At 49.8% G+C, this 27178-nt stretch overlaps 1 protein-coding gene across 50 annotated transcripts in view; it reads left to right on the top strand.

Annotated features, from left to right (window-relative positions):
* Celf4 (CUGBP Elav-like family member 4) overlaps positions 1-27178 on the top strand; it is a 275189-nt gene that overhangs the window by 236776 nt on the left and 11235 nt on the right. For 16 of the 50 annotated variants that reach the window (XR_007835666.1, XM_051202190.1, XM_051202165.1 and 13 more), the window contains exons 4-10: positions 14880-15008; positions 15387-15466; positions 15711-15854; positions 16870-17017; positions 18588-18737; positions 22726-22791; positions 23538-23621. Coding sequence is in view for 49 of the 50 variants with exons in the window: in XM_051202190.1 (XP_051058147.1) it covers positions 14880-15008; positions 15387-15466; positions 15711-15854; positions 16870-17017; positions 18588-18737; positions 22726-22791; positions 23538-23621 (801 nt within the window). In the remaining variant the exon portion in view is untranslated. The remainder of the gene's footprint in view (positions 1-14879; positions 15009-15386; positions 15467-15710; positions 15855-16869; positions 17018-18587; positions 18738-22725; positions 22792-23537; positions 23622-27178) is intronic. The other 34 variants (XM_051202193.1, XM_051202185.1, XM_051202167.1 and 31 more) reach the window with 4 other exon arrangements.

Genomic DNA, 27178 nt, shown 5'->3' with positions numbered 1-27178 from the left:
TGTCCCTCACATTTGTGCCCACTCACAAGCCATGGGAATGGCCTTACTTAGAAGGAGACGTAGTCGAGGTAAGACATAGTCATAGGGGGTTAGGGGATGTCGGTTATGACTGGTGTCCTTAGGAGGGAATGCTGCAACAGCACAGGGGAGGTGGGGGATCCAGATGTGATAATGAAAACAGACTGGTATGATATGGCTACATGCCGACAGAAGCCAAGAACTGCAGGGAAACCCTGGAAGCAAGGCAGGGGCAGGGGAAGGTCCTCTCCTAGGGTCTTAGAGAGAACAGCCCTAATGACCCCTTCTTTGAAAAGCAGCAGCTGCTGCTGTGGACACCAGTGTGGGTCTTTGCAAATGATGGCCCAGAAACAATCACCAACCAAAGACTCTGAGGCAGAGGATGTAGGTTCCCCAGGGGCTCCCACAAACCAAGCAAACATGGATGGATCTCAACCCCATTTTCTAAGTTTCTGTTTGTGTACATGTAAGCTATGCCACCAGGCAGCCTCCAGAGAAAGTTCCAGGCCAAGTGAAGAAAAGTTAGAAACCCCCGGCACATCCATCTTCATAAATTTTATTATAGCCTGCCAGTTTAGACTAATGACTAATTTACTGTATAAAATGCCAGAAGCATTTTTTTATTTTGTTAATTAATTATCTCAAACAAAGGTGAAATTTATAAAAGTGTCCAGAAACAGTGAGTATTGTGAAATTGCCTTCCGCGGGAGATGGAATTATAGCTAAAGCGGGATCGGGGCTATTACTGTATTGACTTAGTTGCTTTATGACTTTGTAATGGATTTCTTCATTATTTTCTTGGGATTGTGGCATTCATGATTGCATTAAGTCTGTTAGTCTATGCAAATATCATTAGGCACCACTAATAACCTCAACCCCTTCCCCCTCCCCCAGGGAATGTGCTAAGTACTTGTCTGGGTGGGCCACTTCAAGCTTCAGGGAAGACTCACGGCAGGAGGTTCTCTTAAAATGTCCTCTCTATGCACAGACCAGCCAATGGATAGGAACTTGAGTGAGGCATTTTGAGGGACTCGGGGTGGCCTCCTCAGCCATTTCATATCTTCTCTCCATCACTGAGCCTGATAATGCCACCATAAATCTGCATCCCTTTAGAGTAAGACTTTGGAAGCACATACTAAATTTTTCTAGAAAGAAATTATTGACATGATATCTGTCATGGAAATGACAAGATGTTCAATGGGAGAATCTTAATCTGTTCCAGCTGCTCTAACAAAATACCAGAATTTGGGTAGTTCATCAGCCTCAGACATTTCTCTTATAGTTCTGGAGGCTGGGAAATACAAGACCAGGGCTCCTGCAGATTTGGTATCTGATAGCCCAACTTCACAGAAAAGGAACATGCACGCCTTCCCTCCCCCCCCCCACCCCTAGAGAAGGGCTTGTGTAGTCCAGACTGGCCTTGAACACACTTCATGAGGTAGTACTATATAGCCAGGAATGATCTTGAATTTACAATTCTCTAGCCTTTACCTCCCAAATGCTGGGATTACAGGCATGTGCCAACCTCTGGTTTCTGAGATGCTGGGAATCAAACCCAGGGCCGTGTGCATGCTAGACAGGTGCTGTACTACCTGAGCTGTGGCACCAGTCTTCAGGATTTTATTCTAAAGGAATCCATTCCATTCTCAAGAGCTCTTCCTTTGTGACCTACTCACCTAACAAAGGTCCCTTTCACATTAGAACTTCTCTGTATGAATTTTTGGAAGAGGCAAACTGTTGAACCTTAGCAGGGAGCATTAGGCCTTTCTGTGCTGGACAAGAGGTGGTCAGTTTGATGAGAACTAGACCTGTTTGTGTGTACTGTCTGGGTGAAGCCGACCAGAATGGGATTTCTAGCAGATACCATTAGGCTCTGGACTATGAGGGATGCCCTCAGTGTAGTAGGGTAGAAGAGGGGCGGTGACCATGCCGTGAACAGCTACCAGTCAGCCAAATAAGTAGTTGTGACCTCAGACCAGATCATCAGGCCAGCCCAGGGCTGCAGTCAGTCCAGCCCATATTCCAGACCAAGTCTCCTGTTCCGATACAGAGCTTATCACAGCTCACAAGTCCTTAGCCCCTAACCACTGAGTCCAAGATGATGCCCAATTCTCCTTCTTAGAAGCTGATCAGACAAGCTGTGAGTTAGGGCAGCATTGTATATGTGGTTCCTAACTGGAACTGACTCAGATTCCTGCTCATCAGTCTGTGGGTTACTGTCACTCTTTGTTACTGTCACTCAGTGCTTACAGAGCTGGTGCCCCGTGTCAGTCCCAAGCCCTTCCCATGTCATCAGAGGGATTCAATACCTTGCTCTCCTAGTTATATCATTCTGGCTACATCACAGGACGCACAGAGAAGGCCAGAAGCTTTGCCAGGTAACAGTGCATGGAAGGCAGGACTGGATGCAGCTTACTAGCCCCAGGTCTAGGTGGTTCTGCCCCAGGGCCCCTGCCCTTTGGATGAGGAGCTGTGGTCTCTTGGGTGAGCTGAAACCTGAGATTTGTGTGATTGCTGTGCCTGCTGTCCTTGGGGGCTGCTACAGCCCCTCTTGATCAGCGTTTCCAGACTTCTCAAGGTGAAGAAGCCAGTTTTAACATAAAAAATTCATCAGCTCCCCCCCTTGACAGATGTTACTCTTTGAATATCCATTGTTCAAGAGAATTTGAAATGACAAACAGCTACCTTGAATTCAAAGGCGCTTTCAAATGGATTTGTATGTTTTTAAACCACAGCAGCACCTATATGCATCTGAAAAATCATCACATATACCCATAAAAGGAGCATTTCAGATGCAGTTGGTAAATGAAACTTGAGATGCCTCAGACCTCAAGTTCAAGTGACACAGCTACCGTAGTCTATCTAAGTTCCGTGCTCTCGAAACTGAGGGGGTGGGAGCACTCTCTTTCCAAGAGTGGATCTGGAGAGCCACATCTTTGTTCTCTCAAGTTCTTCCATCAGCCTCTTCAACCTCCTCCCCCTCACTCTAGAATGGTCTAGGGTAGAATAGTCCCTTTCTTGTTGCCCACTCAGCCCCAGGCCTCACTGTCCCCCTGTAGTAATTTGAGGTCTCCCCAGCCTGCCCTCTTCACCCTTCCTACCTCAATGTGTTCCACAGCTCCTTCTCCAGCCAACACTACCCCAAGTCCTCTCTAGCTACTCACCTTTCCATTCTGAGACCCTACGTACAGACATGGAACTTTACCTGATCTCCTTGATCAGAAAGGTATTTTCTGTCTAAATCACTCCTGCAGAATGGCAAGAGTCAAAACCACTCTGAAGAGAAGAGTGACAAATTCTGAGTTCTAAGCGGTAGAATGCCAAAGACGGACTCACAGGTGTGCTACTGCACAGAGCAGAGAAAGAGTGATCCAGCTGCCAGACACCAGCACCAATCCTTCCAGCACTTTCCACCACTGTGAGCTTCAGAGTGGTGAGCTTCAGCCTGCCACTTAGCCTCTCTGAGCCTTAGTTAACTGCTCTGTCAAAAGGGACAGTGACCAAGGGCACAAAGTGGACTGGAAGATGCCTGGCTACAGCAGGAGAGGGAGCCAGTGAGCCAGAGGCTTCACCCACTTTCTTTACTCCTGAGTGCCTGCTTCATAAGAAGGACTTCACAATAAATATCATGCTGGCCACTTCTGTTAAGACTGTCAGTGGGAAGGTCATGCCTTATCCTTCAAAACCCACTCTTCTAGTTCTCTGTAACTGAGCTAAGACTCTTTGCAGTTTCTTTTCTCACGCCCAGATTTTTCTTTCTTTCTTTCCTTCTTTCCTTCCTTCCTTCCCTCCTTCCTTCCTTCCTCACCCCCTCCTTCCCTCATCCCTTCCTTCCTCCAGCTTCCTCTAGAAAGGGGAAGTAGGCCAGTTCTCAGGGTCCTGACCTTCAGCCATGAAGATGCTGCATGCCAGAAAACCCTACTGCTCTCTCAACAGTGTCTTGTACATAATTTGTTGATTTAATAACTATGTGAATGACTGGTGAATAACAAATGGGAACAGGGGCAGCTCCGGGACGGCATGCAGGTTTGGGGACATGTACGATCTCCTTTCTGTCTATCAACAGAACCTCATAATAACCAAATGCTGCCAAGCAGAAGTCTTCAGAAAAACCCCCTGACTGGCAAAAGCAGGCTCCTTTGTGGTTAACCATGCCAGCCAGGAACCCATGATGGCTACTTCATTTTCTGGAGCAAGCTAACTAACATTCCCCTTTTGATCCCGTTGGCCATTAGAATAATGTTTGCTGTGCAGTTCTCAGGGGCATGTGCCTTCCTGAGTACACCACAGCTTGGTGGACACCCTGCCTGCTAGGCAGGGCCAGGTGCTGCACAGGCACCAGACTACCTGGATTCAAATCCAGATCTTGCTGCTTATTAGCTGTGGGACCTCCAAAGGGCTGTTAAACTCTGCGATGCCTCACTTTCTATATCTGTAAAATGGGTGACAGTGGCACCCATTTCATAAAGTCAGAGTACTCATGCAGAGCTGGGTTTGCGGTGAGTGCTTTAGGTGAGTCAGTTTCCACAGTTCCCTCTGAGACCATGACCTCTGCCCATGAGAATGAGCAGCAGCACCTTTGCACACACCATAAAGGCCACCAACTGCCATTGAATTACATGGCCAATTCAGACCTGCCACCCTCCAGAATCCAACCTGCTCCATGGGATTAGAGGTTATGGCCTTGACCTTTGAGAACAAAATACTTAGACTGAAGCTGTCCCTCTTCCCCAGGAAGGGAGGTCCTCATTCGGTGCACCCAGGATTCAGGAGCTGACCTTGGCTCACTAGTAGACTCAGGGAAACCACGTGAATTTTCAGGGGTCTCTAAATAACCAATTCAGTTGAAACCTATGCTAAACACAGCCCATTGGGAAATACAGAGGCTCAAGGCCTACAGGAGAGAGACAGGTTGGCTCCTGCCAAGTCTGGAGCGAGCAAGGGCTCCTTCTTTTAAGAGCTCACATGCCAACACTATAGTAGCTGTGACAAGTTTTCTGACCTTTATGTTCAGACCCTTTATGTGAACTTGTAAGAAGCCTCTCAACCATCCATCCACCCACCCACATTTACCTATTGCTCTTTATGTACCATCCATCATAAACCTGTCTACTTTCAGCAATCATTTTCCTCTCATCTGTGTATCTATCTATCTTCTAACATTTAATCTGGATATCTAGCCTTTATTAATCATGTCTACCATCCATCCATCTCCGCGTCTTTCTAGACTCCATTATCAGTCATGAGTTAACACAATGTATACTTAAGCACAGGCACTCATCCAAGCTGGAGAGCAAATCAGGGCTGGAGAGTGAAAGAGGAGCTAAGCCTTCTCTTCAGAGCAGGGATGGCCTGCTAGGTGGAGGGGTAAAGACGAAAGGGAGGAGAAAGGGAGAAGAGGAAGGGAATTGAAAAGCCGCTGGAAGGCTGACATACAGCCTTCTCCTTTCTCCTCTTCCCCAAATCACACAGCACCTTTCAGGATGATGCTGTGAGTGATGGGAAGGGGCAGGGAGGCCTGGACTCAGGTGTCAGGAAGTGAACTGCTACCATCTTTCACAGCCCCAGCAAAGCCCAGAATCCTGCCTCCACCAAGGGGGCAGGCAGGGCCTGAATAGAGACCCCTGCCAGGAGAGGCTTGCAGTAGCTCTTCCCAGCAATGGCTTCATTCTGGCATTGTCGGAGTAGCTTTCAAACCTGAAAACAAAAACACTTATGCCTGAACCCCAGATCAACCAATCAAACCTGAAATTGGGGCCATCCTAGGCGCCTGTATTTTGGAAATTCCCAGGAAATCTTTGTAGCAGCCACGGCTGATTACCATCATCCTATAAGGCCCATGATTCCTGTTAGTTATCTCTGAATGACAGTAATTCCCAGGAAGAGAGTGAAGGACAGAGGCTCTGAAGAGACCCAGGGAGGAACCTAAGTCACTCTCTGAGCTGAACCCTGGTCTTGCGTGCTTCCCAGTGGGACTGCTGCTGGGAGAGCTTAGTAGGCATTCCTAACACTAGGTTACTCTGGAAGAGGTAGTGCCAGGTGGGTTTTGAAGACCCCACCCTGGTCAAGGAACCCCAGAAGTCTTTGTGATGTCCAGAAGCCACAGTCTCAAGGCTTTCCCTCTGATATGGTGTAAATGAGAGCCCAGGACACAAATGTTTATATCCTCATAGCTAGGATGCAAGCAATTACCTTCTCCACCACCTTCTAGAATGACCCACCCTCAGTATTAGAAATAGGTGGAAGGCCAGAGGGCATGGCTCACTTTGTGCTTTGGGCAGTGACGGCTCGTGGAGACACAGCAGCTATCTATGAATAATGATTTTCTGAGACTGTGGGAAGCAAGACCACAGTTGGGAGGATCTAAGGCTGACATGAGGGTCAGCCTACAGCCAGGCCAGGTTATCTGCAGGCAGTGACAGCTGCCCTGGGCTTTATTCCTGCCCAGCAGTGAGACTCAACATCAGGCCCTGCTTGGCAGTTAGTATAGACAAACAGGTCTGAGATTTCTTCAGCAGCTCTGTGGCTGGGTATGGCCCTGTTAGCAATTTGTTTTTCATTCTAGTCCTTGGTCTCTTATCCTCTGCCCCTTCCTCTCCTGTGGCCTACCCAACCACTGGCCATCCCCTGCAGAAACCCCTTCCCTAGCTGGAACACAGCTCTGCTTTGTCTGTCTCCTTGAGAGCTGAGGACAAACTGGCCATAATTTATGCTCCAGCATGATATAAAGGGGGAAAAAGGCCCCATTATGCTATAAATTATACTGTGATGGAAGAAATGCCGGCTACTGTGCCAGACGCCAGCGGAAACCCCATTAGACAACAGGGTTCGGCTGTTGAGAAGTCCCCACAGAACACCAGGCCGTCTGTTGTGCGCGGAGTCTGGGAAGGATAATGTAGCTGATCAAATTTATAATCAGTTACCTGGAGAGATGACTGTGCACTACTGCCTGAGCCAAAGGTGACTTCTAGATAAAGCCACCACATGTCTCATGCTCCTGCTGGGAGCCATGATGCCTGAGTCACAGATGGAAGGTCAGGAAGTAAGGAGTGGGTGTAGCCTCAATCACCCTAGCTACCCTGCCCTGAACCTGCATAGAACCCAAGGGTTTAGATCTAGCCCAACTCGGAACCCTAGACCAATCTCTCACCTCTGAGAACACAAGAATGAAGGAACCATTTCTGCCTTGCCCCCCTCTTCTAGAAGGTGGTAAGAGACCGCAAGTTCTAGATCTGTCTCCGTAAATGTGCCTCAAACTCTCTGGCCTCAACAGATGCCAAGCAACAAGGGAGACATTGGAGGAAGAAGAGGGAGACTGCAGTCAAATGATGGCTCAGGCGACAGTGCCTGCAGGCAAGACTTCCTGTGAGACTGGAAAAGATTCTTCTGGCCCAAACCAGGTGGCCCCCATCCTCCAAAACAGCGACTTACCTCTTTGGCACCCGGGATATTTCATAACAAGGGCTTTCAGCAGAGAGGTAGAGGAGACTTGTGAAGGGGCTTCAGGTGTTTCCAGACAACAAGCAATGATCATGAGGTTAATCCCTGGCAGCTGAGCAGCATGCTCTAAATGCCCTGCCCACTCACCCACCCTCTGGGTTTTGAGCTGGGGCCCTGACCCTCACAAAACAGTGTGTTTATTGGGCATTTTATCAGCTATCTGGGCAAAGATGGGGATGTACAAAGGCAGAGTGAGGACTCCATGCAGCCCCATCTTCCACCGGAAAAAAAATGGTAGAAGCCTGAGACCAACAACTCCGTTCCAGCCACATGACATGAGTCTTGGCCTTCTCCAAAGTCTAGGTCACAGTTCTTGGTACAAATCCTTTGTACCAGGCTTTCTTGGGCTGCAAGCCCCCAAATCATGACATAGAGACTTATTATTAATTATGAATGCTTGGTCTTAGCTTAGGCTTGTTTTTAGTTAGCCTTTTCAACTTAAATCAAACCATTTCTGTGCTGCCTGAGGCTCATTTCCTCATCTACATACTGTCTGTCCATCCTGCTTTCCTGCTTCCCTCCTGTCTCTCTGCCCATCAGCCCCACCTATCCCTCCTCTGCCTAGCTATTGGCCATTCAGCTTTTTTATTAAACCAATCATGTGTCTTAGGCAGGCAAAGTAAAACAGCAACACATCTTTACATAGTTAAACAAATGCAACATAAACAAAAGCAACACATCTTTACATAGTTAAACAGTTATTCTGCAACACAATCAAATGCAACACATTTTAAACACATGCTAAACAAATAGTCTATTCCACAACAATCCTTACCTTTTATGTGGCTCAATTTCCTCATCTGTACATTGTAAATAATGTTTGCCATGCCCGTAGAGTGCTTACTTCAGCATCTGGGTCCTGGTTGCTGTTGAATAAATGGAAAGGTCCTGCTGATGCAGCAGGGTCAGAGCAGGCATGCCTAGGGTATTGGGAGCTCTGAGACATTGGAGGGCAGGCCTGCAGGCTTTCATCATGTACAGACATTGAGATTAGGTCTGGGAGTTCAGTGAGCCACTGATGACTGATGGTGCTGTGAATTAGGGGGCCAGACAGAGCCTATTCAGGGTTTATGAGCACAGAAAAGGGAAATTAATGGGCTCTGAGGCCTGGGTCAGGCTTCCAAGTGCCAAAGATGAGACTTGGGACCAAAGGAGAGGTACTTGGGTACCAGTTGTCAGGGTACCACTTGTCACAATGGCAAGGAGGAGAAAGGGGTGTGGATGGTATATGATGGCGAGGGAGCAGAGAGAATACACATACATGCAAACTCTAACCCCATGAGTCCTCAGTTCCCACTTTTCAGATCCCTCTCACTTCCCTATGCCCATAGTGCTCTAAACTAGACTCTGATCTCACTGTGGCTGGTGCCCATCATCTCCAGAGGACACTCATTTCATACTCTCTGAGGCTTTCCTGAGGTCAGTCCTGCATCCCCTGCACCTCTCATCAATCCAGCCCTATACCATCTCCACCCCCAATACTCACTGAGCAGGGAATTCATTCATTCATTCATTCATTCATTCATTCATGTCAACAAATGTTCACTGAGTATGTACTACATGCCAGGCCTGTTAGGCACTGGCTATTGAGTAGCCATGGCCATTCATTCACAGAAGAGTGGAGTGGAGTTGGGGTTAGTAGGGCTCAGCACAGTTCCTAGAGACAGAAGCTATTGTGTGGAGTACAGGAAGGACAAGCTCTATCTTAGGCTATAACTGACACTCTAGCTGCTTTGTGGAGAATAGAGAGCAGGGTCTGGAGGTCACATATTAGGGAGAGTAAGAAAGCATGGGTAGCTCTATCTAAAGGGGAGAAGAGGAAGGAGGCCAATTCTGGCTAAAGGAATGCAGGAGAAAAAGGAATGGATGTGTTTTCTAGCTTCTGCTTCAACCCACACCAACATCAAACAGCCCAGTCCTGGAGGGACCCAGTCAGATCAAGGCCTGGCACTGCCTTGCCCATGGGAGCCAGAGGGGCGAGGGTCTTCATTTGCATTCCATTGCTGTCCCCATCCCAGCAGCCTTTGATCTGGTTTGATGTCTCCTTCAGCCTCTTCCCAGGCAGGAAGCCTTTCATCCTCAGGAGGCAGTTCCCAGCCCAGCTGCCTGTCACTGGCTCTGGTTCTGTCACAGAGTGGGGAAGCAGAACAGAGAGGAAGGGGGACATTGTCCTCCTCTCTTGGGTCACTTCCTGCAAGAGCTCTTCTGAGGCCTGGCAGCTGACTCCTGAGACCTAAGAGGACAGTCAACCTGCCTGTCAGCCTCAGAGGGACCCAGAGCTGGGTTTGTTTTCCTGGTGGGTCCAATGGAACAGAACTGGCCGCATCACGTAAGCACCAGACAATCCCCCAGGAAGGAGGTGGTGACATGGATCCCTGTCCATGGTCTTCCTAAGTAGAGGACAGGGCTGAGGCTGGGTGTTGCCTCTGGAGGCAGTGAGGGGGTCACCACAGGGAACTGAGAAGAGACCACAGGGGCTTCTGGGCTTGGAAATGGTATAGTCAGTCTGGGAACCTTGAAAACTGAACACACAGATGCAGGTTCAGGTCCCTACTTGTCCCTTTAGAGCCATAGATGCTTGACTGATGTGGTCAACTAATGGAAATGTCATATAGAGATGCTCACTGTAGCTGGTGCAGAGCAGGTGGAGGTTTCCCTTGTTTTGGCTCCACCCAGTGAGGTACCCTAAAAAATGCTTTGGGGCTTCAGTAGTCCTGATAACACTGTGGGAAGACTAGGAAATTTTAAGGAAAAGCTGGCTTCTCAGGTTTTCTGGGCCAGCAAGACTGTCCAGGGCTCCACACCTGACCTACCAGCCAGCAATCCTGTGGGTAAGCAGCAGCCATGGCTGCTAACAGTCATAGTAATGGGCATTTGTTGAACATTTATTCTGTGTGAGGCCTTGTCCTAAGAACTTCATAAAACCCAACTCTATTCATGCTCACCTGGCTCTGCCCAGGGAGAATGCATGCCCTGTCTAAGGTTACAGAGCCAGAAAACGCTAAAAGCAGGATTGGAAAGAGCCTCATTTCCTATCAGGGGTGCCTGGCTCTTCCTGTCTTGTCAGCTGTCCCTCCCTGTGCCCCACTTCAGGAAGGTTTCAGTCGATTTATATTTGCTCCTACATTCATGCCTGTGGGCCTCAGGGGTTTACCCAGTGCTCCAAGCTCTGCCCAGAAGAGGCAACTTCAAAGAGGAGCAATCCCCAGTAAACAAGGACCTAAGAGACTCAGGTCCAGCATGGGATGCTCCAGGGCTCAGATTCTGCCCAGAAGAGGAGTTGGTGGGCTCTTGCATTGTCCTGTCCACAGCTGTGCCAAAGTTCTGTGGGTAGGAGAGAAGCTTCCAGCTCCATCTCTGGAGATTTTCAAACTGCTGTCTTGGCAACCCCTTGTCTCCTCACCAGCCACAGAGCCCCAAACCATTTATTCCCACCTCCTCCCCTTGACCTCAGGGCTCTCCCCAATATGCAAAGCCAACCCACAGCACCTGGAGGGAAGAGAATGAGAAAACAAGACATCCACTACCTGATGGAAGTTCCTAGTACTCCAGCAGCCATCTACCCTTACTCAGGAAATATCATTTAGTGCTGATGGTAGTGAAATTTTAACTGGAATTTGGGCATTAGCATCAAGATGCTTGCATTTGGTAAGTCAAGAGGCTCTGCTGTCACCACCCCTTGCCCTTCTGGGACCAATCACTCTGTGTGGCCAACAAGATGCTCCCCAGGAGAGGCTGGGGTGGGGATAGACAGGCTAAGCCAACCTGAAACCCTCATTTAAGGGCTGTCCTTACCAAGACTTGTGTCTAGCGGTGCAGCAATGCAAACTCTCCTATTGTCATGGAGCCCCTCCTCCCGCACCTAATCTGTAGACAAGGCAAGTCAAAAGAGAGAGTGCCTGGGTCTCCATCTCACTTCAGGGCCAGAGATTCCCACAAGCTACGCTCCTGCCTTTTTTACACACTCCACTAGCATCCCCGGAGGCGTAGCCTAGTGCATTTTATAGACAGAGAAAGCTCAGAGTCAGACTGGGGTTCTGAGGGAATAAAGCTCTTCCAGCTGCAGGAATGGGAGGTGTTACTTGCGGGTTGGGAGGGAGAGCAGACCGGAGACAAATGAGAAACAAGGTCCTAGGGTCCCTTGTTGCAAGCCCTGCCACCGGAAGGAACCTCCACTTGGGTAAAGCTAGATCCTTGACAACAAGGCAGAAAAGAATTTCAGGACAGTCAGTGAGACAAAGTTAATAAAAGGGTAGCAAGGCGTGCTTCGGATTAATCCCTGGCAGGGAGTAGGGAGAGAGAGGGAGGGAGAGGGAGGGAGAGCGGAGGGAGGGAGAGGGAAAGTGCTCACTCACAGGTAGGTGTGGGATCCCAAGGGAGCAGGTGACAAAGACAGCTAAAGAGAATACCTTGGAGTCCTTGTTTGGACTCTCAAGCTTATAGGGCTGCAGGTCTTGTCTCCCAACCAGTCCCTACCGGTTTGTAGCCCAGAGCTGCTGGATATAATCATCCACTGAGAATCCAAGCATGACTAGTCTCTGGGCCTCCGTGGCCGAGTTTCTGGGATCCATAATGCAAAAGTTTTGGATTCTTATGGGATCGCAGAACCATGTACAACCTTACAACCTTACTGAAAGAGAAAAACCCAGAAGGACACCCTCCTAATGCCCCCCCCCACCCAAGGTTCATCTTAAGATTAATTTCCCAGGCCTATAGCAAGTTCTCACTAAACCTTGCTGGAGGGGACAGTCAGAGAGGAGAGCTGGAAGGCATGCATGCTGTGGCCCAGCCCTTCCGGTGGTGGCTGTAGACATCTCCACCTAACTTTAGTGGGTACTCTGATAACTCAAGCTTATTCCGGTGGCAAGAAGACATCTGGATACAGAGCTGAGCTGCTACCTTCTGGGATGCTACTCTCCTGCCCCTGGGACCTTCAGCACACCCACAGACACTGGCACTCCCTGTTTTAAAGAGCAACAACAAGGGCCCCCGGGAGCTAGAGGCTGAGGCCTTGGCTATAATTCACTGCATCCCAGAGCAGAGGTGACTTTCTTGGCCAAATCAGGGTAGAACAAACCAAGGAGCAACAGCATCCCATTTCCTCTTCCTATGGCATAAAAAAAAATCCCAAATAATCTTGTTATTACCGCTCACCAGGCACTGTCCCTGCAGCAACTCTCAGAACTGTATGCAAGAAGGCTACATTGTACCATTTTATAGAACTAGAAAACTGAGGTTTGAAGAAATTAGTTATAGAGCAGGGAGGCAAGGAGTATGATATTCTAGGCCTGCCCAAAAGGCTCACTCCAGACTCAGAATTCTTCTAGTCCTTGATCTGAAACACAAGCCTTAGGAATAACTCCATGGCACCAAAATCCGAATGGAAAGGAAGAGTGCAGTCCACGACACTCAGAATCCAGATAGGAACATATGCATTGTGTAGGCTTCATCGGAGGAAGAAGTCTGGAGCCAGGTCTGCTTTGCTGTCCCGTGGCTTTGGGAAAAAGTGAGCTAGCTGCAGTTTCCCTGGTGTTATCAAGATGGTCAGCAAAGGGACAGCTTGGCAACCTGCATGTTAAGAATGGTCTCCGGAGAACTACATAGTAAAGGGAGACTCAGGGGAGTGGAGAACAAATTGTGTGTGTGTGTGGGGGGGGGCAGGGGACAACATTGGCAACAGGGAGAGGTGGGATAGAAAGGCACTGTGGATGAATTTTAATGCAATCAGAAAGCTGTCATGATGTTAATAAAGGAATACATTCAGAGTGAGGCAAGGAACTGAGTCCCGCATTTAAATCAGCATCACAGAGGAGCCACCATATGCCTCCTTCCTAAGGGAAGGAAGGGAGTTTTAAAAGCAGGAGGGCAAGGTATTAGGAAGCTGCAGGTTTTTAGCTGCAGATGTGTTGGAAGTCAGGTCCAGGAACTTGGAGCCTTTAATAGGCACCTTGTTGGGGCAGAGGTGAGCTTCAATTGCTCTGCTGAATCCCCGTTCCACTTCAGCTTTGTCTGTGACTGCTTCCCAGGCAATCCTAAAGGCCCCCATCTTCCTCTCTCTAAGGCCCCCATCTTCCTCTCTCTAAGGCCCCCATCTTCCTCTCTCTACAGGCTCTCTCTAGCCTTCCTCTCTCTAAGGCCCCCATCTTCCTCTCTCTACGGCTCTCTCTAGTCTTCCTCTCTCTAAGGCCCCCATCTTCCTCTCTCTAAGGGTTCTATTCTTCCTTCCTCTCTTCTTTCTATTTGGATTCTCCCTGCTTTTTGCTTCCAACCCTTTTACCTGCCATGCTCCCTCTCTTTCCACTGAACTCTCCACATCTTCTCTCTCATTCCCCTTGTTCTCCGATGTCCATCCCCACCCTCAAGATGAAGTGAGGCTGAAACTTAGAGCCCTGCCATGACCCAGAGTCGGGTAGGACAGCCAAATATGGTAGAGGGCCAGGCTGCTAGCTCCCAGATCCAGGAGTTGACAACCTATCACCAGCAGGTTAGGTGAGGAGTGGAAATCCATCCATTATGAATGAGTGCACCAGGTTGGTGGCGGGAGGACCTGGGATGGCTAGGAAAAGAGTGTTCTTCTACTCTGTCACAGGGTCCTAAAATTGAAGGACCTGTGCTGCAGAAGATCTCACGTCCTTCTCCAGGGAGCAATTTGGAGATGGGATGGTGGGGAGGAAAGCCAGACAGATACCAACTGTGAAGCAGTGAGGCAAGTGGGAGGAGGCATAATGCGCATGGGCAAGAGGCTGTCCTAGAAGAGGACTCTGCCCAGAACCCTCCGGGCAGAGCAAACGGCACCAGCCAAGGTTTCCGGATGACTACTCATTCTTGCACCAGAGAAGATGGGGTTTACAAGAAGGAAGGGGAAATTACAAGGCAGCCCATAAGGCCTGTGTGCCAGAAGTCAGACCAGGGACTAAGCTTCTCTGAGAGCTGTCTTCTAACAGGAAGCAGAGTGAGTCTAGTTGCCAACTAGTTCCCACTCCCTTCTGACGCCAACTTGCTCTGGATGCTACACTCTCCCGCACCACCCACTCCCTACCATCAACCACCACCCCTGAGCGCTCCTGTAACCTAGCTTCTTCCAGCCAAGCTCCTCCTTCCCACCCCACCCACCTCTGGCTGTGAGCTTCACCCCTTCCCTCACCTTCCCAGTTGCTTTGGCTCTGGCTGAGAGTCCCTCCTCCTTCCGCCAAGTTCCTCCCTCTCACCCGCCCCCCGTTTGGCTGTGAGCTCCGCCTCCTTTTGCAAAGCTCCTCCCCTACCCTTTTGCCCTCCTTCTCTGGCCGCGCCCTTTTGCCGGCGGCCCGCCCCTGCACTGCTCCTCCCTTGGCCCGGGTAAGCATCTCCTAATTTTGTTCTAGAAGATAGAAAACTCTTCGTGGGCATGCTCAACAAGCAGCAATCCGAAGACGACGTGCGCCGCCTCTTCGAGGCTTTCGGGAACATCGAAGAGTGCACTATCCTGCGTGGGCCGGACGGCAACAGCAAGGGTGTGTGTGTGTGTGTGTGTGTGTGTGTGTGTGTGTGTGTGTGTGTGTGTGCAAGCTTGGGAAGGATGCTAGCGCCGTCAGGTGGTCCTCTTGGAGACCGACCAATAGGGGAGAACACCCGTTCTGTCACTGTCTGAGTGGGCCTCTTCACATTTTATGCTCATCTGGGGCACATCCTCTCCACTCGCCCTGCCTGTGTGCAGATATCTCTCTCTCTGTCTCTCTCTCTCTCTCTCTCTCTCTCTCTCTCTGTGTGTGTGTGTGTGTGTGTGTGTGTGTGTGTGTGTGTGTGTAGTATATCTGTCTCTGTCTCTGTGTGTCTTTATTTCTGTCTTTCTGGGTTTCGGGGCCATGGCTCAGTCTGTTCTTTTCCTTCAGGGTGTGCCTTTGTGAAGTACTCCTCCCACGCTGAGGCGCAAGCCGCCATCAATGCTCTACATGGCAGCCAGACTATGCCTGTGAGTGTGGCCCCTCGCGGTTGTGTGCAGGGTCTCATCTCCCTTACCACTGTTTTTCGGATCAGGGTAGATTGAGGGAACCCACAAAAGACGGGATTGAGATTTAGTAACCCTGGGTGACCTCCGTACAGCACCCCACAGAGAGCATGGGACACAGGGGGGGGGGGTGAGAGGGGACGAAACAGGGCAGGGAACTGGGGTGAAGGCTGGGGTAGGCTGATCTCATGTGCTGCCCTGGCTACAGGGAGCCTCCTCCAGCCTGGTGGTCAAGTTTGCAGACACTGACAAGGAGCGCACGATGCGACGGATGCAGCAGATGGCTGGCCAGATGGGCATGTTCAACCCCATGGCCATCCCCTTCGGGGCCTACGGTGCCTACGCTCAGGCAGTAAGTGGGGGCAAGGGTGTGTGGGGATTTGTTCTGGAGCTCACCCGCACCAGCCCTAGAGAACAGGGATACCTACCCAAACATACTGCTCTGTCCGCAGGGTGAAGAGTCAGGTATGAACCCAGAAAGGGTAGCCTCAGGAATCAGAAGGAGAATCCAGGTGGGGGTGGCTGCCAGGAGGAGGTGGGGCTGCTGTCCTGACTTTCAAGGAGGGGTTGTTAGAGAAGGCCCTGACAGAGTAGCCAGATGGGTGGCCCTGCACCCCCAATCACCCCCAATCAATATGAAGGCTAGAAAGCACCAATGGGGTAATAGCCAGGTGGGCGTTTGGTCCTCATTATACAAACTCCACCCCCCCAGGGGTTTTTCCTCAGATCTTCTGGTCACTCCTGACAGGAGTTGTGTGAAGTGACCTCAAGTACCCACTTTTCCCCTGCCTCTGCCCACCAATTAATTTCCTCCACAGCTGCATCCTCTCTAACAATACCACCCTCTTCCACCTCCAGGCTTGTAGCCACCATCCCTGCATGGTGGCCCTGAGGTCCTCTAGGGCTCTGGTTCTAAACCTGCAAACACCACCCACTTTCTGAGCAAAGTCTAGCTTTGACCACTTACTGCAGTCTCTTCAGTCCCCACTCACCTTGTAATAACATTTGAGGGTCTAGTCATGCTTCTCCTGTCTCTTCTATATGACCAATCTGAACAGAGATTTACCATTAATTGTATACAACTGTATACATTCAACAAGTGTGGAGGAGCCTAGGTGTCATTTCCCACGATAACATACCTTACACACACCAGCTAGCACACAAAGTCAGTCCCTTCCCCTACCCTGCACAACTTAGATCACCAAATGTCTTACTGCTCCTTGTTTTAAGCACTCGGTTCCCATGGAAATGGAGACTAAGGCAGGCAAGGAGGAGGTCTCAGAAGTTTGTCTCTAGGTGCTGAGCCCCTGGTGGGAGGGCTGCCTCCCTGGAAGCGTGTGATATTTTTTCCACTCCTTCTGTCCCAGCTGATGCAGCAGCAAGCAGCCCTTATGGCATCGGTTGCACAAGGAGGCTACCTGAATCCCATGGCTGCCTTCGCTGCCGCCCAGATGCAGCAGATGGCAGCCCTCAACATGAATGGCCTGGCAGCCGCTCCTATGACCCCAACCTCAGGTAAGACAATAGGTCCCTGGCCTGGGGAGAGTAGCAGGGCCCAGGCTGGGGCATTGTTACATTAGGGCAACTAGTGGCTCATTGTATAATAAGAACACACAGGGTCTAGGCCCCAGTAGCTTGTTTAAAAAAATGTTCTAATCTGTAGGGTCCCAAGGGAAGATGAGATGTAGACCCCATGGAGTCCACAATAGGGTTCCAGCGTGGGACAGTTTCTCTCAAGTTGCTGCCCTTGCCTAAGAAAAAAATCCATCTTTATCTGTAATAACCAACAATGTCTGGAAAGAAAGTGTGACATGATAACATCTCCATTCAAAGCCTAGCATATCTCTGCCTGTTCAGTTGCCTTGGCCTTCCTCTTTAAGCCAACCTTGATTAATGGGCACGTTCCAAGAAACTACACAACCAGCTAGAGAACTACAAGAGTCATCCACAGATAGGCACTAAAATCAACCAATCTCACAAAACCTGTTTTTGGTTGGCTCTTAGCTCTTGTCTAGTACATTTTGCTCCTATCTCTAGGATATCTGGCAATGTCCACAGGCATTTTTGTTTGTCACAACTCAGAAGAGAGAGTGCTACTATCATTTTATTGTATAGAAGCCAGCAATTGTGAGATTGCTTCACATCTCACAATACACAGGTCAGCTCCCTAAAGGAATTGTCTGGCTCTAAATGACAACTGTGTCAACACTCAGAAGCCAAGGCTCTAAATCCAAGGATGGGCTGATATGGTGGGCTCTCCTTTACCAAGCTCTCCCGCTCACTGTGCCAGACCAGAGCAGTGATCTTTCCGAGGTCTGTTTCTTTGACAGCTCAAAGCCACACAAGACTGAGATATCTCTGGGCTCAACTAGAGCATCACCCTAATATTTATTTCTGGTTCCCAACTTCAGCGACACACATGGAACCTGGAAGTAAGTTAGCCTCTGCTACAATAGGAAGGCTCTTTCCACCCTCTGGGGCCTCAGGACAATAACAGTCCTACATCTTTGTATCTACTACCTGGAATATAGAAGGTGCATGGTATTGTCATCTGGTCCTTACTTAGTCATCACTACCACCAAGACCACCACTATTGTTTCAGGTGGATGAAGCCAAATAGGGCTGAGATTGGACTCCAAACTGTCCTTTCTCCCTCAGTGTAGGAATCTAGAATTCTCCTCCAGTTGAATAGCAAGACTTCTTGGAGAAGCAGATAAGCCTTTCACAGACCCCAAAAGGATCAGCTAATCCTTACTTAGGTGGAGTGGGCAAAAGCTACTGAAAAAGAACAAAGGGCCAAGTGTAGTCTGTGTGCACTAGATTCAAGGATAGCCATAAGTAGTTAGAGAAATCTTCATGGGGTGAGGGCTCTGCCTTGAACAATGAATAGTCTGGGCTAAATAAAGGTGTCACATTCAAGAAATTAAGCAAAGGCATAGTTTACCAAGACAGGATGGCTATGTGAAGTCCAAGTCTGTCCCCAGGCCCTGGGAGCTAGCAAAGTAGAACTCCATGGCTCAGCTGTCCTTACCTTTGCTGTCCTTGCCTTACCTTTTCCCCAACCCCCCTATAATCCCCAAACCAGGTGGCAGCACCCCTCCAGGCATCACTGCACCAGCTGTGCCTAGCATCCCATCCCCCATTGGGGTGAATGGCTTCACCGGCCTCCCCCCACAGGCCAATGGGCAGCCTGCTGCGGAAGCTGTGTTTGCCAATGGCATCCACCCATACCCAGGTAAGCATGTCTAGTGGCCCTTCCTTCCTACTTCTCATTCACTTTTAAAAGAAGGAATGCACAACTCCAGCCCTCTGCCTGTTCCTTGGTGGAACCACAGATGTGATCAGAGAGGGCCGGCCACCTTCCTGTTTCAGAGTAATGAGAGAGAAAGGACCAAAATTCTAACATGGGAAGTGCCTTCTGATCTGTAAGGAAAAAAATTCTATTCCGGGGCTGCAGGAAGTAAAGACACTAGAAGCAATTGTACAACTCAGATAGAGAGGCCAGTAAATGCAAATTGATTGTGAACTTGAGCTGTAATAACTAGAAGGGGAGAAGCTAAAAGAATAATCACATTTAGTGATAAGTAACAAAAGATTCATTGCGGGGAAGAAACTGGAGTTATTCTGACTGACAGTCTAGCCATTATATCCCAGTCCAGTCTTTGGTGCATACAAAAATATAGTTCAGCACTCCGGACAGCTCTCGCTGGACAGCTCCTGTTGGACAGCTCCTGGGTCTCTCAGGAGGTAAAATTAAAGAGGAGGCCCATCTCTTGTTGCCACCGATGGAATTCGTTCCTGCCAAATTGGTGGTCCTCACAGAGCAAGAGTGTGCAGCTGTCCTGAAGCACTTCTTCCTTCTCATATGACATATATCAGGGCAAGGAAGCAAGGTTCAGAGCTAGTGAAACATAATAGAGTCCTCTTTTCTGGATATCAGAGGACGGGGGTCATAAAAACAACAACAAAAACAAACAAACAAAAAACAACAACAACAAAACAAACAAACCAGTTTTCACTGGATAGTAGAATTTCAGGATGTTGGATTGTCCTCTAGGAGGTCAAAGCTCAGTTGAGAGCACAATACAATATCTACCTTCCTACTCCGTCTTTAACTAGCACACGTAAGTCTGATCAAGAGGGGATGTTCTTATTCAAGATGGCCAAAGACTCAAGTGAAGAGTCCTGCAGGTTAGATGACAGCAGAAACATTCCTGATGAGGAGGAACTTATTGAACTTTAACAGTGAGGGTGAACAGCAAGTACAGCTCTAGGGTGGGCTATCCTGGAGACCCAGAGGCAGGAAAGGATTACTTAGAAGAAGCAAGGTTGTTAGGAAGTAGGCCCAATATGACAAGACCAGTCTGCAGTAGATCCACCTAAGTGGGGCAGATTCATGCTCATCAGAATCCACTATGAGTCTTGACAAAACCTAGAACCACTTGGAGGTTTTGATTTCACAGTCTTGGGGGCAGCTGCAGTATAAAAAAAAAAGTGTAGCAAGAGGAGAGTGTGATCTCTGTGCTGGAGGAACTTGGGAGAGAACTGTTTAGCTTTGGACACAGTTGGCTTTGACTCCAGTGCTTGTCTTAGATGGCAGCCTTAAGTCCGCAGAGGACTGGAGAAGGACTTGTTAGAGCCCAGGGGATCTGGTGTGCTGTTTAAGCATGAGGACTCCTGCCTGGCACAGGTGGTGGAGGAGGGGCTTGGCATGCTGGAAGCAGAAGTGACTCTGCTAATCTCAGGCCTTTCGGCTGGGAGATGCCACCCCTGGCACATCTGGGCATCTTCTTCCTCTACTCTTCTCTACTTCTAAGCCCATCTGGATCGCCAATTCCTTCCCCACAGTCGCTGGCATCTGTGAACCATTTCTCTGATGGAGTTTGGACACGTTTCTTTCCCCCATTTGTAACAATCTGCCATATCCCATAAACAATCCCCTGACAGAACCAGAGGAGGGGTGAAGGGAAGGGAAGGAGAAAAGTAGTACATTAAAAAATTAATTTACCATTTTTAAATGCAGAGTTTGAAGCCACTCTAATGAGCGAGATCCTTCAAAATGTTCACTCTTTGGCAGTTACTAATGAGGTCGTTAGGCAGAAAAGCAGAGAGGGGTCTCTGTGTGCTGCTCTCCAATTCTTAGTCCCAGTAGCTTCTCTGATCACCCATCTTGCTCACAACCATGTTGGGAGTACATAATATGTGTACTTTTTGTTTTGTTTTGTTTTTGTTGAGGCAGGGTTTCTCTGTGTGGCCCTGGCTGTCCTGCAACTCACTTTGTAGACAAGACTGGCCTTGAACTTACAGAGATCTACCTGCCTCTGCCTCCCAGAGTACCGGGATTAAAGGCCTGCATCACCACTGCTCAGCAATGTGTATGGTTTTAAGGGCCATGCACCACCCTCAAAGGACTGGCTTTGACAAGTACCAAGAACTACTTATACTTTCTTCCCTGTGCACTGTTTACTGAGCCCCTAGCAATATGCTGGGCACTGCCTCTAAGTTGTACAGATTGTTTTGCACATTGACTTCAAACTTTGTTCTCTTAGAAAAGGGCACAGTTTCTTACATGCATAAAGGTGTTTTGTGGGTGAGCATCTTGAAAGACCAAGACAACATACCTGATATGGCTGTCACTCTAGAGAGCTTGGAAGAAAGCAAAGGAGAAAGGCAAGAGGAAGCAGGAATTAGTTTTGCCAAGCATCACAATCTGGAGTTCTTGGCTCTAGTCTCCACCATGGAGAAAGGCAGGGGCTGGCAGGAAATAGTTATGATTCCTCTTTAGTTCCCTCCTGCCAGGCAGAACTCCACCCGTGGAGTCTGTCTGTCTCTAAGGACCTTTGTCCAAGGCTATTCTAGAGACTCCTCTGAACCCTAGGTGCCATTACCCATGTGGAATTTTATTCAAAGACTCATGGACAAGAGCTCAAAATTTGGAAGTGGGCGTTCTCCTTATTAAAGGCGTCGAGGCCTGATAGGCAGTTTGCTTGGCTGGGCTGGGTCAAAGGACCCAGGGGCTTTTCCCCTGCCACCTAGGGTTATCCAGTTTATTCCAAACACAGTGGAGCTGGATCTCTCCTGTATTTGGACCTCTATCTCCATGCATCTCCCCGGGCCTCATGTCAATCATGGTCTCTGTAACCAAGGGTTGCACCCACTGCTGGTCCATACTTAATTCTTGTACTGATATCTCCTCAGCACCAACAAAGGCCAGAGACAAAGCAAGTCTTTCCCCAGTTCAGTTACCCTGAGGGTCATCCAAGGTGCTTCTGTTCTTTTGGCTCCTCCATTTCTCCAGGAGGTTATCTTTCTCCAAGCTCTATTGGCAGACCCAAGGGAAGTGATTCATTTTGATCTTTATTGCTATGGTAATGGCCATGATAAAAAGCAATGTGGGATGAGGGTTTGTTCTGGCTAAGCGTCCTGGGCCACAGTTCACGGAGGGGAACCAAGGCAGGAGCCTAGGGCAGGAGCTGAAGCAGAGGCCATGGGGAAGTGCTGCTTGTTGGCTTCCTCCCCAGGGCTTGCTCAGCCTGCTTTCTTATAGAACCCAGGGCCACTTTCCAAGGGCAGCACTACCTACTGTGGGCTAGGCCCTCCTGCATCAGCCATTAATCAAGAAAATGCCCTGCAGTCTTTCTTCACAGTCAGTCTGATGGAGGCATTTTCTCAATTGAGGTTTTTCCTTCCCAGATGAGTCTAGCGTGTGTCACATTAATAAAAATCCAACCGTCACAGGGACAGTGTCCGGGCGTGTCCTCCCAGAGCTCTTCTTTCACTCATATGGGCTCTGCAAGCTGTACTTTCATTCACTGCTGCTACACTCTGCTGGGGCCCCGATCTGAGCACCCTTGGCTCCTCAGCCCCTCTCCAGGACCAGGGCTCTCACGTCTTCCCACCAAAGACCTCACACAGTCTGGCATCTCTCCTCAGCCTTCACAAACTTCTGCACGGACTGATCTCAGCCCCACCCCAGGCCAGCTTCACTGTACATTTCCCAGCTTGAGTAGACAACTCAGTACCTACTTAGGGTTAGGGTGCAGAACAGAAAACTCCAACAGGATCTAGCTTTCAAGGTGCCTGTCTTAACTGTCCTGCCTTGGGGCCAGCCTGGGGTGACCAGAGAGGGCAGCAAAGCCGCACTGGTGTCCCTCTGGGCATGGTGGGGGCAGGGGCTAGCCTGGGTAGACTTCACTGACCTCTGATTTCTTGGCTTCCTGCAGCACAGAGCCCCACAGCAGCAGACCCCCTGCAGCAGGCCTACGCTGGAGTACAGCAGTATGCAGGACGTTAGTATCCATGCAGCCTCTTGGCTCTTCCATCAACCTAACCATCTCTCCACACACTGCACCTTCCCTCTCCAGCCCTGGTCCCAGCCCTGCATGGGGTGGGGAGGGAGTAGTGGGGGGCTCTAAATGAAGGAGGAAGGGTGGGTCTAGCACAAATGCTCTCTTTCATCACCACCCAGGCTGCCTTCCACTTCACATTCTCATCTGGCACCTTCATGTAAAGGTAGAGGGAAGACCAGAACTCCCTGAGTTAGTAAGCCAGAGTAAAGCCCTCCCTCTAACCAAAGCTTTCCCAACCAAATACAGAGATACTCCTGGGGAACACAATCCACACTTCATTGGTGGCTCCTTGCTTCCCACCAGGTATCATCTGAGCAGAAACAGATCAGCTATGATTGCTCACTGTTCCAGATTAGACCTGCCTATCCCTGGACACACACCCATGGACATGGACACACACACACACACGGACACACACACACACACACACACACACAAAGACAGAGAGACAGAGAGAGGCATACACATGCACAAAAGAATCTCTGATCATCATACTGACACTTCCCCTCCATAGGCATCCCAAACTGAGAGCTCCTTTCTCAGACGTGCCTAAGCTGCTGCACACCCAGTGGCTGGTAGCTCTTGCTAACTGACCCTGAACTCTCTCTCTTTATCCTGGCCTCCCACCCTGTCTGTGTCTCTCTGCCCCCTGTCACCATCTCTTGGCTTTCTCTTCGGCTCTTCAGCAGCTGCCTACCCTGCTGCCTATGGTCAGATAAGCCAGGCCTTTCCTCAGCCACCGCCAATGATTCCCCAGCAACAGAGAGAAGGTGAGTCTCAGCACCACCCCCCAACTCCATGAAGAGGCCACTTACCTGGCCTCTGGCCTCCCCAGGTCTCAACAGGACCTTGGTTAGATGTGTGCATGGAAGTGGGGGGGGGAGAGTTAGTGGGCTAGAAGAGGTACTCTCCTATTCTTACAAGGAGGTATGCATCTTGTGAGAAGCCCTCAAATCAAAGTAGCCTGGTTCAGGCCCAGGTGACAGGACACCATGCCCCTGGGGCCAGCAAGCCAATCCCAAAGCACCTTCCCCACTCCCCACTCTGATTTGCTAGTGGCCTGACACAGCTCACAAACAAGTGCATTGGTCTTTAAAAAACCAACCCTTGAGAATTTGAAGGTTATTTTCCTTCTGCAGCAAGCTTTAAACAGTCACTCTTGAACAAGACCTACCTAGCAGAAGTTAATATACTTGCTGGTGAAGGCCTTATCTCTGCTCCAGGGAGTCCTCATCTTTACAGAGAACACACAGGTCCGTCCCCCTTAGTGATCTTCAGAGGTCCATCTGCAGCGTTCCCAAAGAGTGAAAACAGAGCTGGGGAGTGAGGCTCCAGCTCCAGCAATGGGGCAGCCTTTGCAACACTGGGCACTGAGAAAGACGGTGGCTAGCCTGAGGTGGTCAGGAGAGAGAGGTGCTTCAGGAGTAGAATCCACCACCCTGGAGGGGGAGCACTTGACCAGCGTGGAGGGCACAGAGAAATGAACACTCGTGACTGGAAGGGCCAGGCACAGGAGGCTAGTTTATCCTGTAGAGATACATGTACCTTCCCGGGTGATCGGGAGAGAAAGGTGGCATTCCTGTCAGGCTCCACAGGTATCGTGAGGTGTGTCACGGTGACAGTGCAGGTCCAGTGACAAGGTTGTATGGAGAAGTCAGAGTGTGGGCAGAGCAGGACAAGCAGAGATTCATAATGGCACTCATCAGTTTTCCTCCCAGTATCCAAACAGCCTCAGAAAGCAGCAAGATAGGAAACTATATAGACAATGGTCCCAGAGGCCCTGTCACAAGCTGAGCTTGTGAATCAGAAACACCAAGAAGACCCCTGTTAAGAGTGACCTGTAACAAGGCCACCAAATCTGTCCCAGAAGACTGCACGGCAAATTCTAGTTGTTTCCGAATGTGGCCCCTGAAGCAGACTGTGCCAGTGATCTGAGGTTTAGGTCACTCCCAGAGGACTTTGGGTACACACTGATCTAGAGCCCTTTGGTGAGAGAGCCCCCCCACACACACACACAGATGCCAGCTGAATGGTTGCAGGTATTAATTTCAACTACACCCTTCTGGGTCTGACTCCTGTTAGGAGTGACACAAGTCACTCCACTCCATTTACACAGTGAGGACAGAGAGTACAATTCCTTAGAGAGATGTATCACACTCACTTAGGTCTGCTTTCCTGTACCCCATGCAGCAAATGTCTACACACAGCCCTTCTTCACCCAGTTACCATCTCCACTGAAGCCTCATAGGGCATGACCCCATGCATCAGGGTCCCCATCCCCAGGGCCCTAAAGGTCTGTGGGACCTTCATGTTCCTTACCCCATGCCGTGAAGTGGCTGAGTACCAACTGGGCTCCCATTAGTGAGTTGGTCAAGAGGAGCAGCCCCTCAAGGCCTGTTTTACCCAGAGAGCCCTTAGGACCTATCTTCCTGCAGCCCAGACCTTCCTCAGTTAGGTCAGAACCACAGGGCTGGACCAGGAGTCCCAGTGTTGCTGACCCAGGCCTAGAGCAGAGAGCTATGCCCAAGGCCTCAAGGCTTTTATAACTTGCTTACCTCTCTCTGTAGTCAGATCCCTTCATAACTCTGTCTTAAAGGCCTAGGAATCCCTAAACTCGGCTATACATGAGTGTACGAGCGTGCTTGCATGTGTGCGCGCATGCGCGCGCGCGCACACACACACACACACACACACTGCAGATTAGTGCCATCTAACCCAACACACATAAATGACAGCACTCACTACTACTGGCCTTAAACTCAGTTCTCCTTCTCCTTCCTGACCCTTTTACCCTTTTTCCTGCAATTCCCACTCTCTGCTAGCTCTGACCTTCCCCTCCTACCTCTTCCAGCTCTGTGAAACCCTGCTCCCTATACTAGGCCAGAAGAAATCTCAGGGAGACAGAGTTGGGGGAGAGGATCTAGAGGTGTTCTGGAGGAGTATGACTTAGATTGGTCCTCAGTAGTGGTTTCTGCCCCGAGGTGGGGGTGGGGGGGTCCTACCTTTTCTGGGGACCATCAAGAGGCACATTCAGCTGGCATGCACTAGCAACAACATGGCATGGTTGGAGCAGGCAGGATAAGGGAAGGGCAACCAAAGTTTGGGCGATGGAAAGGAAGCACATCTACTCCTGGTTCTGAATGGGCCACCCACTGGCAGAGGTTCTGGAGGGATGGGCTACCAGGGACAGAAGAGAGAGGTCAGTGGCTTATCAGATGGCTTTGGTGGACAAGAAAATCTCCAGGCTCTGGGCCAGGAATGGGAAGGTAATTATAAGGAAGGAGGAAGACAGTGGGAGAGCAGAAGAGCATCCAGAGTTAGTTATTTGTCCCCCGTGTGGATTATCTTTGCAGCCCCACTGGTCCTGGGTGAGTAGGACAGTAGCTTCTGGCAGCCTAGGTCATGTCGGTGTCTTATGGCCTTCACTGGAGCTCATGTTTAGACATCATTACTGAAGTGACCACAAGTCCACCTCAAAATCTAAGGGAGAGATGGCAGATGCTTTGTAAGATGACAGGACACAAACTTGGGAAGATTTTCATTTAAATAGTAAACACTGATCCTCCTGACCACTGCAGAAGGAACACAGCTTTATCTGGAAACTGCAGGAATACAAAGTCCTGAGGAAGCCTGGCAGGTTTATGACAGATGACAGGTGAAACGTAGAGCTCACATTATAAAAGCTACAGCCTGGGTTCATATCCTGGCTTCACCGGGCAGCCCCACCGCAGCTGTGTCTATGGAATGACGTTTCCTCAGCTGCAAAGTGGTGACAGTGTTTCTCAGTCAGAGGCTGCTGGGTAGGTGGCGTGATTCCCACTCTAAGTACTTAGGACGGTCCAAGGATGCCCCAGTGCGGAAGTGTTCTGGCTCCTGTTCCAAGTTGAGGTGAGAGGAGGCAGCTCAGGGGCTGTCAACCCTGGAGCCTCCCTGAGGCCTTTCCTGTGCTGGATCAGGGAGGGAAAATCTTGCTTTTGGTCATCAAGACTAGGAGGGTGCAAGACCTGCAGCCGGGCATCTGGGCCTTTGAAAGGGATGTGTGAAGACTGCAGGCCAGACAGGGACTGTCCCTTGGGCTCTCTGGCCAGTCTGAGCCGAGCCTGAAAGGGAGGGAGAGTGAAGTGCCATCAGCATAGGATGAGGGCCATATTCTTGGCCCTCCCCCCAGCAGGGACTGGGCAGGAGGGAGTACCCCCAAACTCTCAGCACATTTCCAGGGACACAGCTGAGCAGGCCTTGGCATATTCACCCACATTTTCTCATTGACTCCGCCTGCCCTCTCAGCCACACGGCTGCCCACTACTGCTCTTTTTGACAAAAGACTACC

The sequence above is a fragment of the Phodopus roborovskii genome, unplaced genomic scaffold (genome assembly GCF_943737965.1).
Source record: "Phodopus roborovskii unplaced genomic scaffold, PHOROB, whole genome shotgun sequence".
In the NCBI taxonomy this organism is placed as follows: domain Eukaryota; kingdom Metazoa; phylum Chordata; class Mammalia; order Rodentia; family Cricetidae; genus Phodopus; species Phodopus roborovskii.
This window is presented reverse-complemented; position numbering and strand designations above follow the sequence as displayed.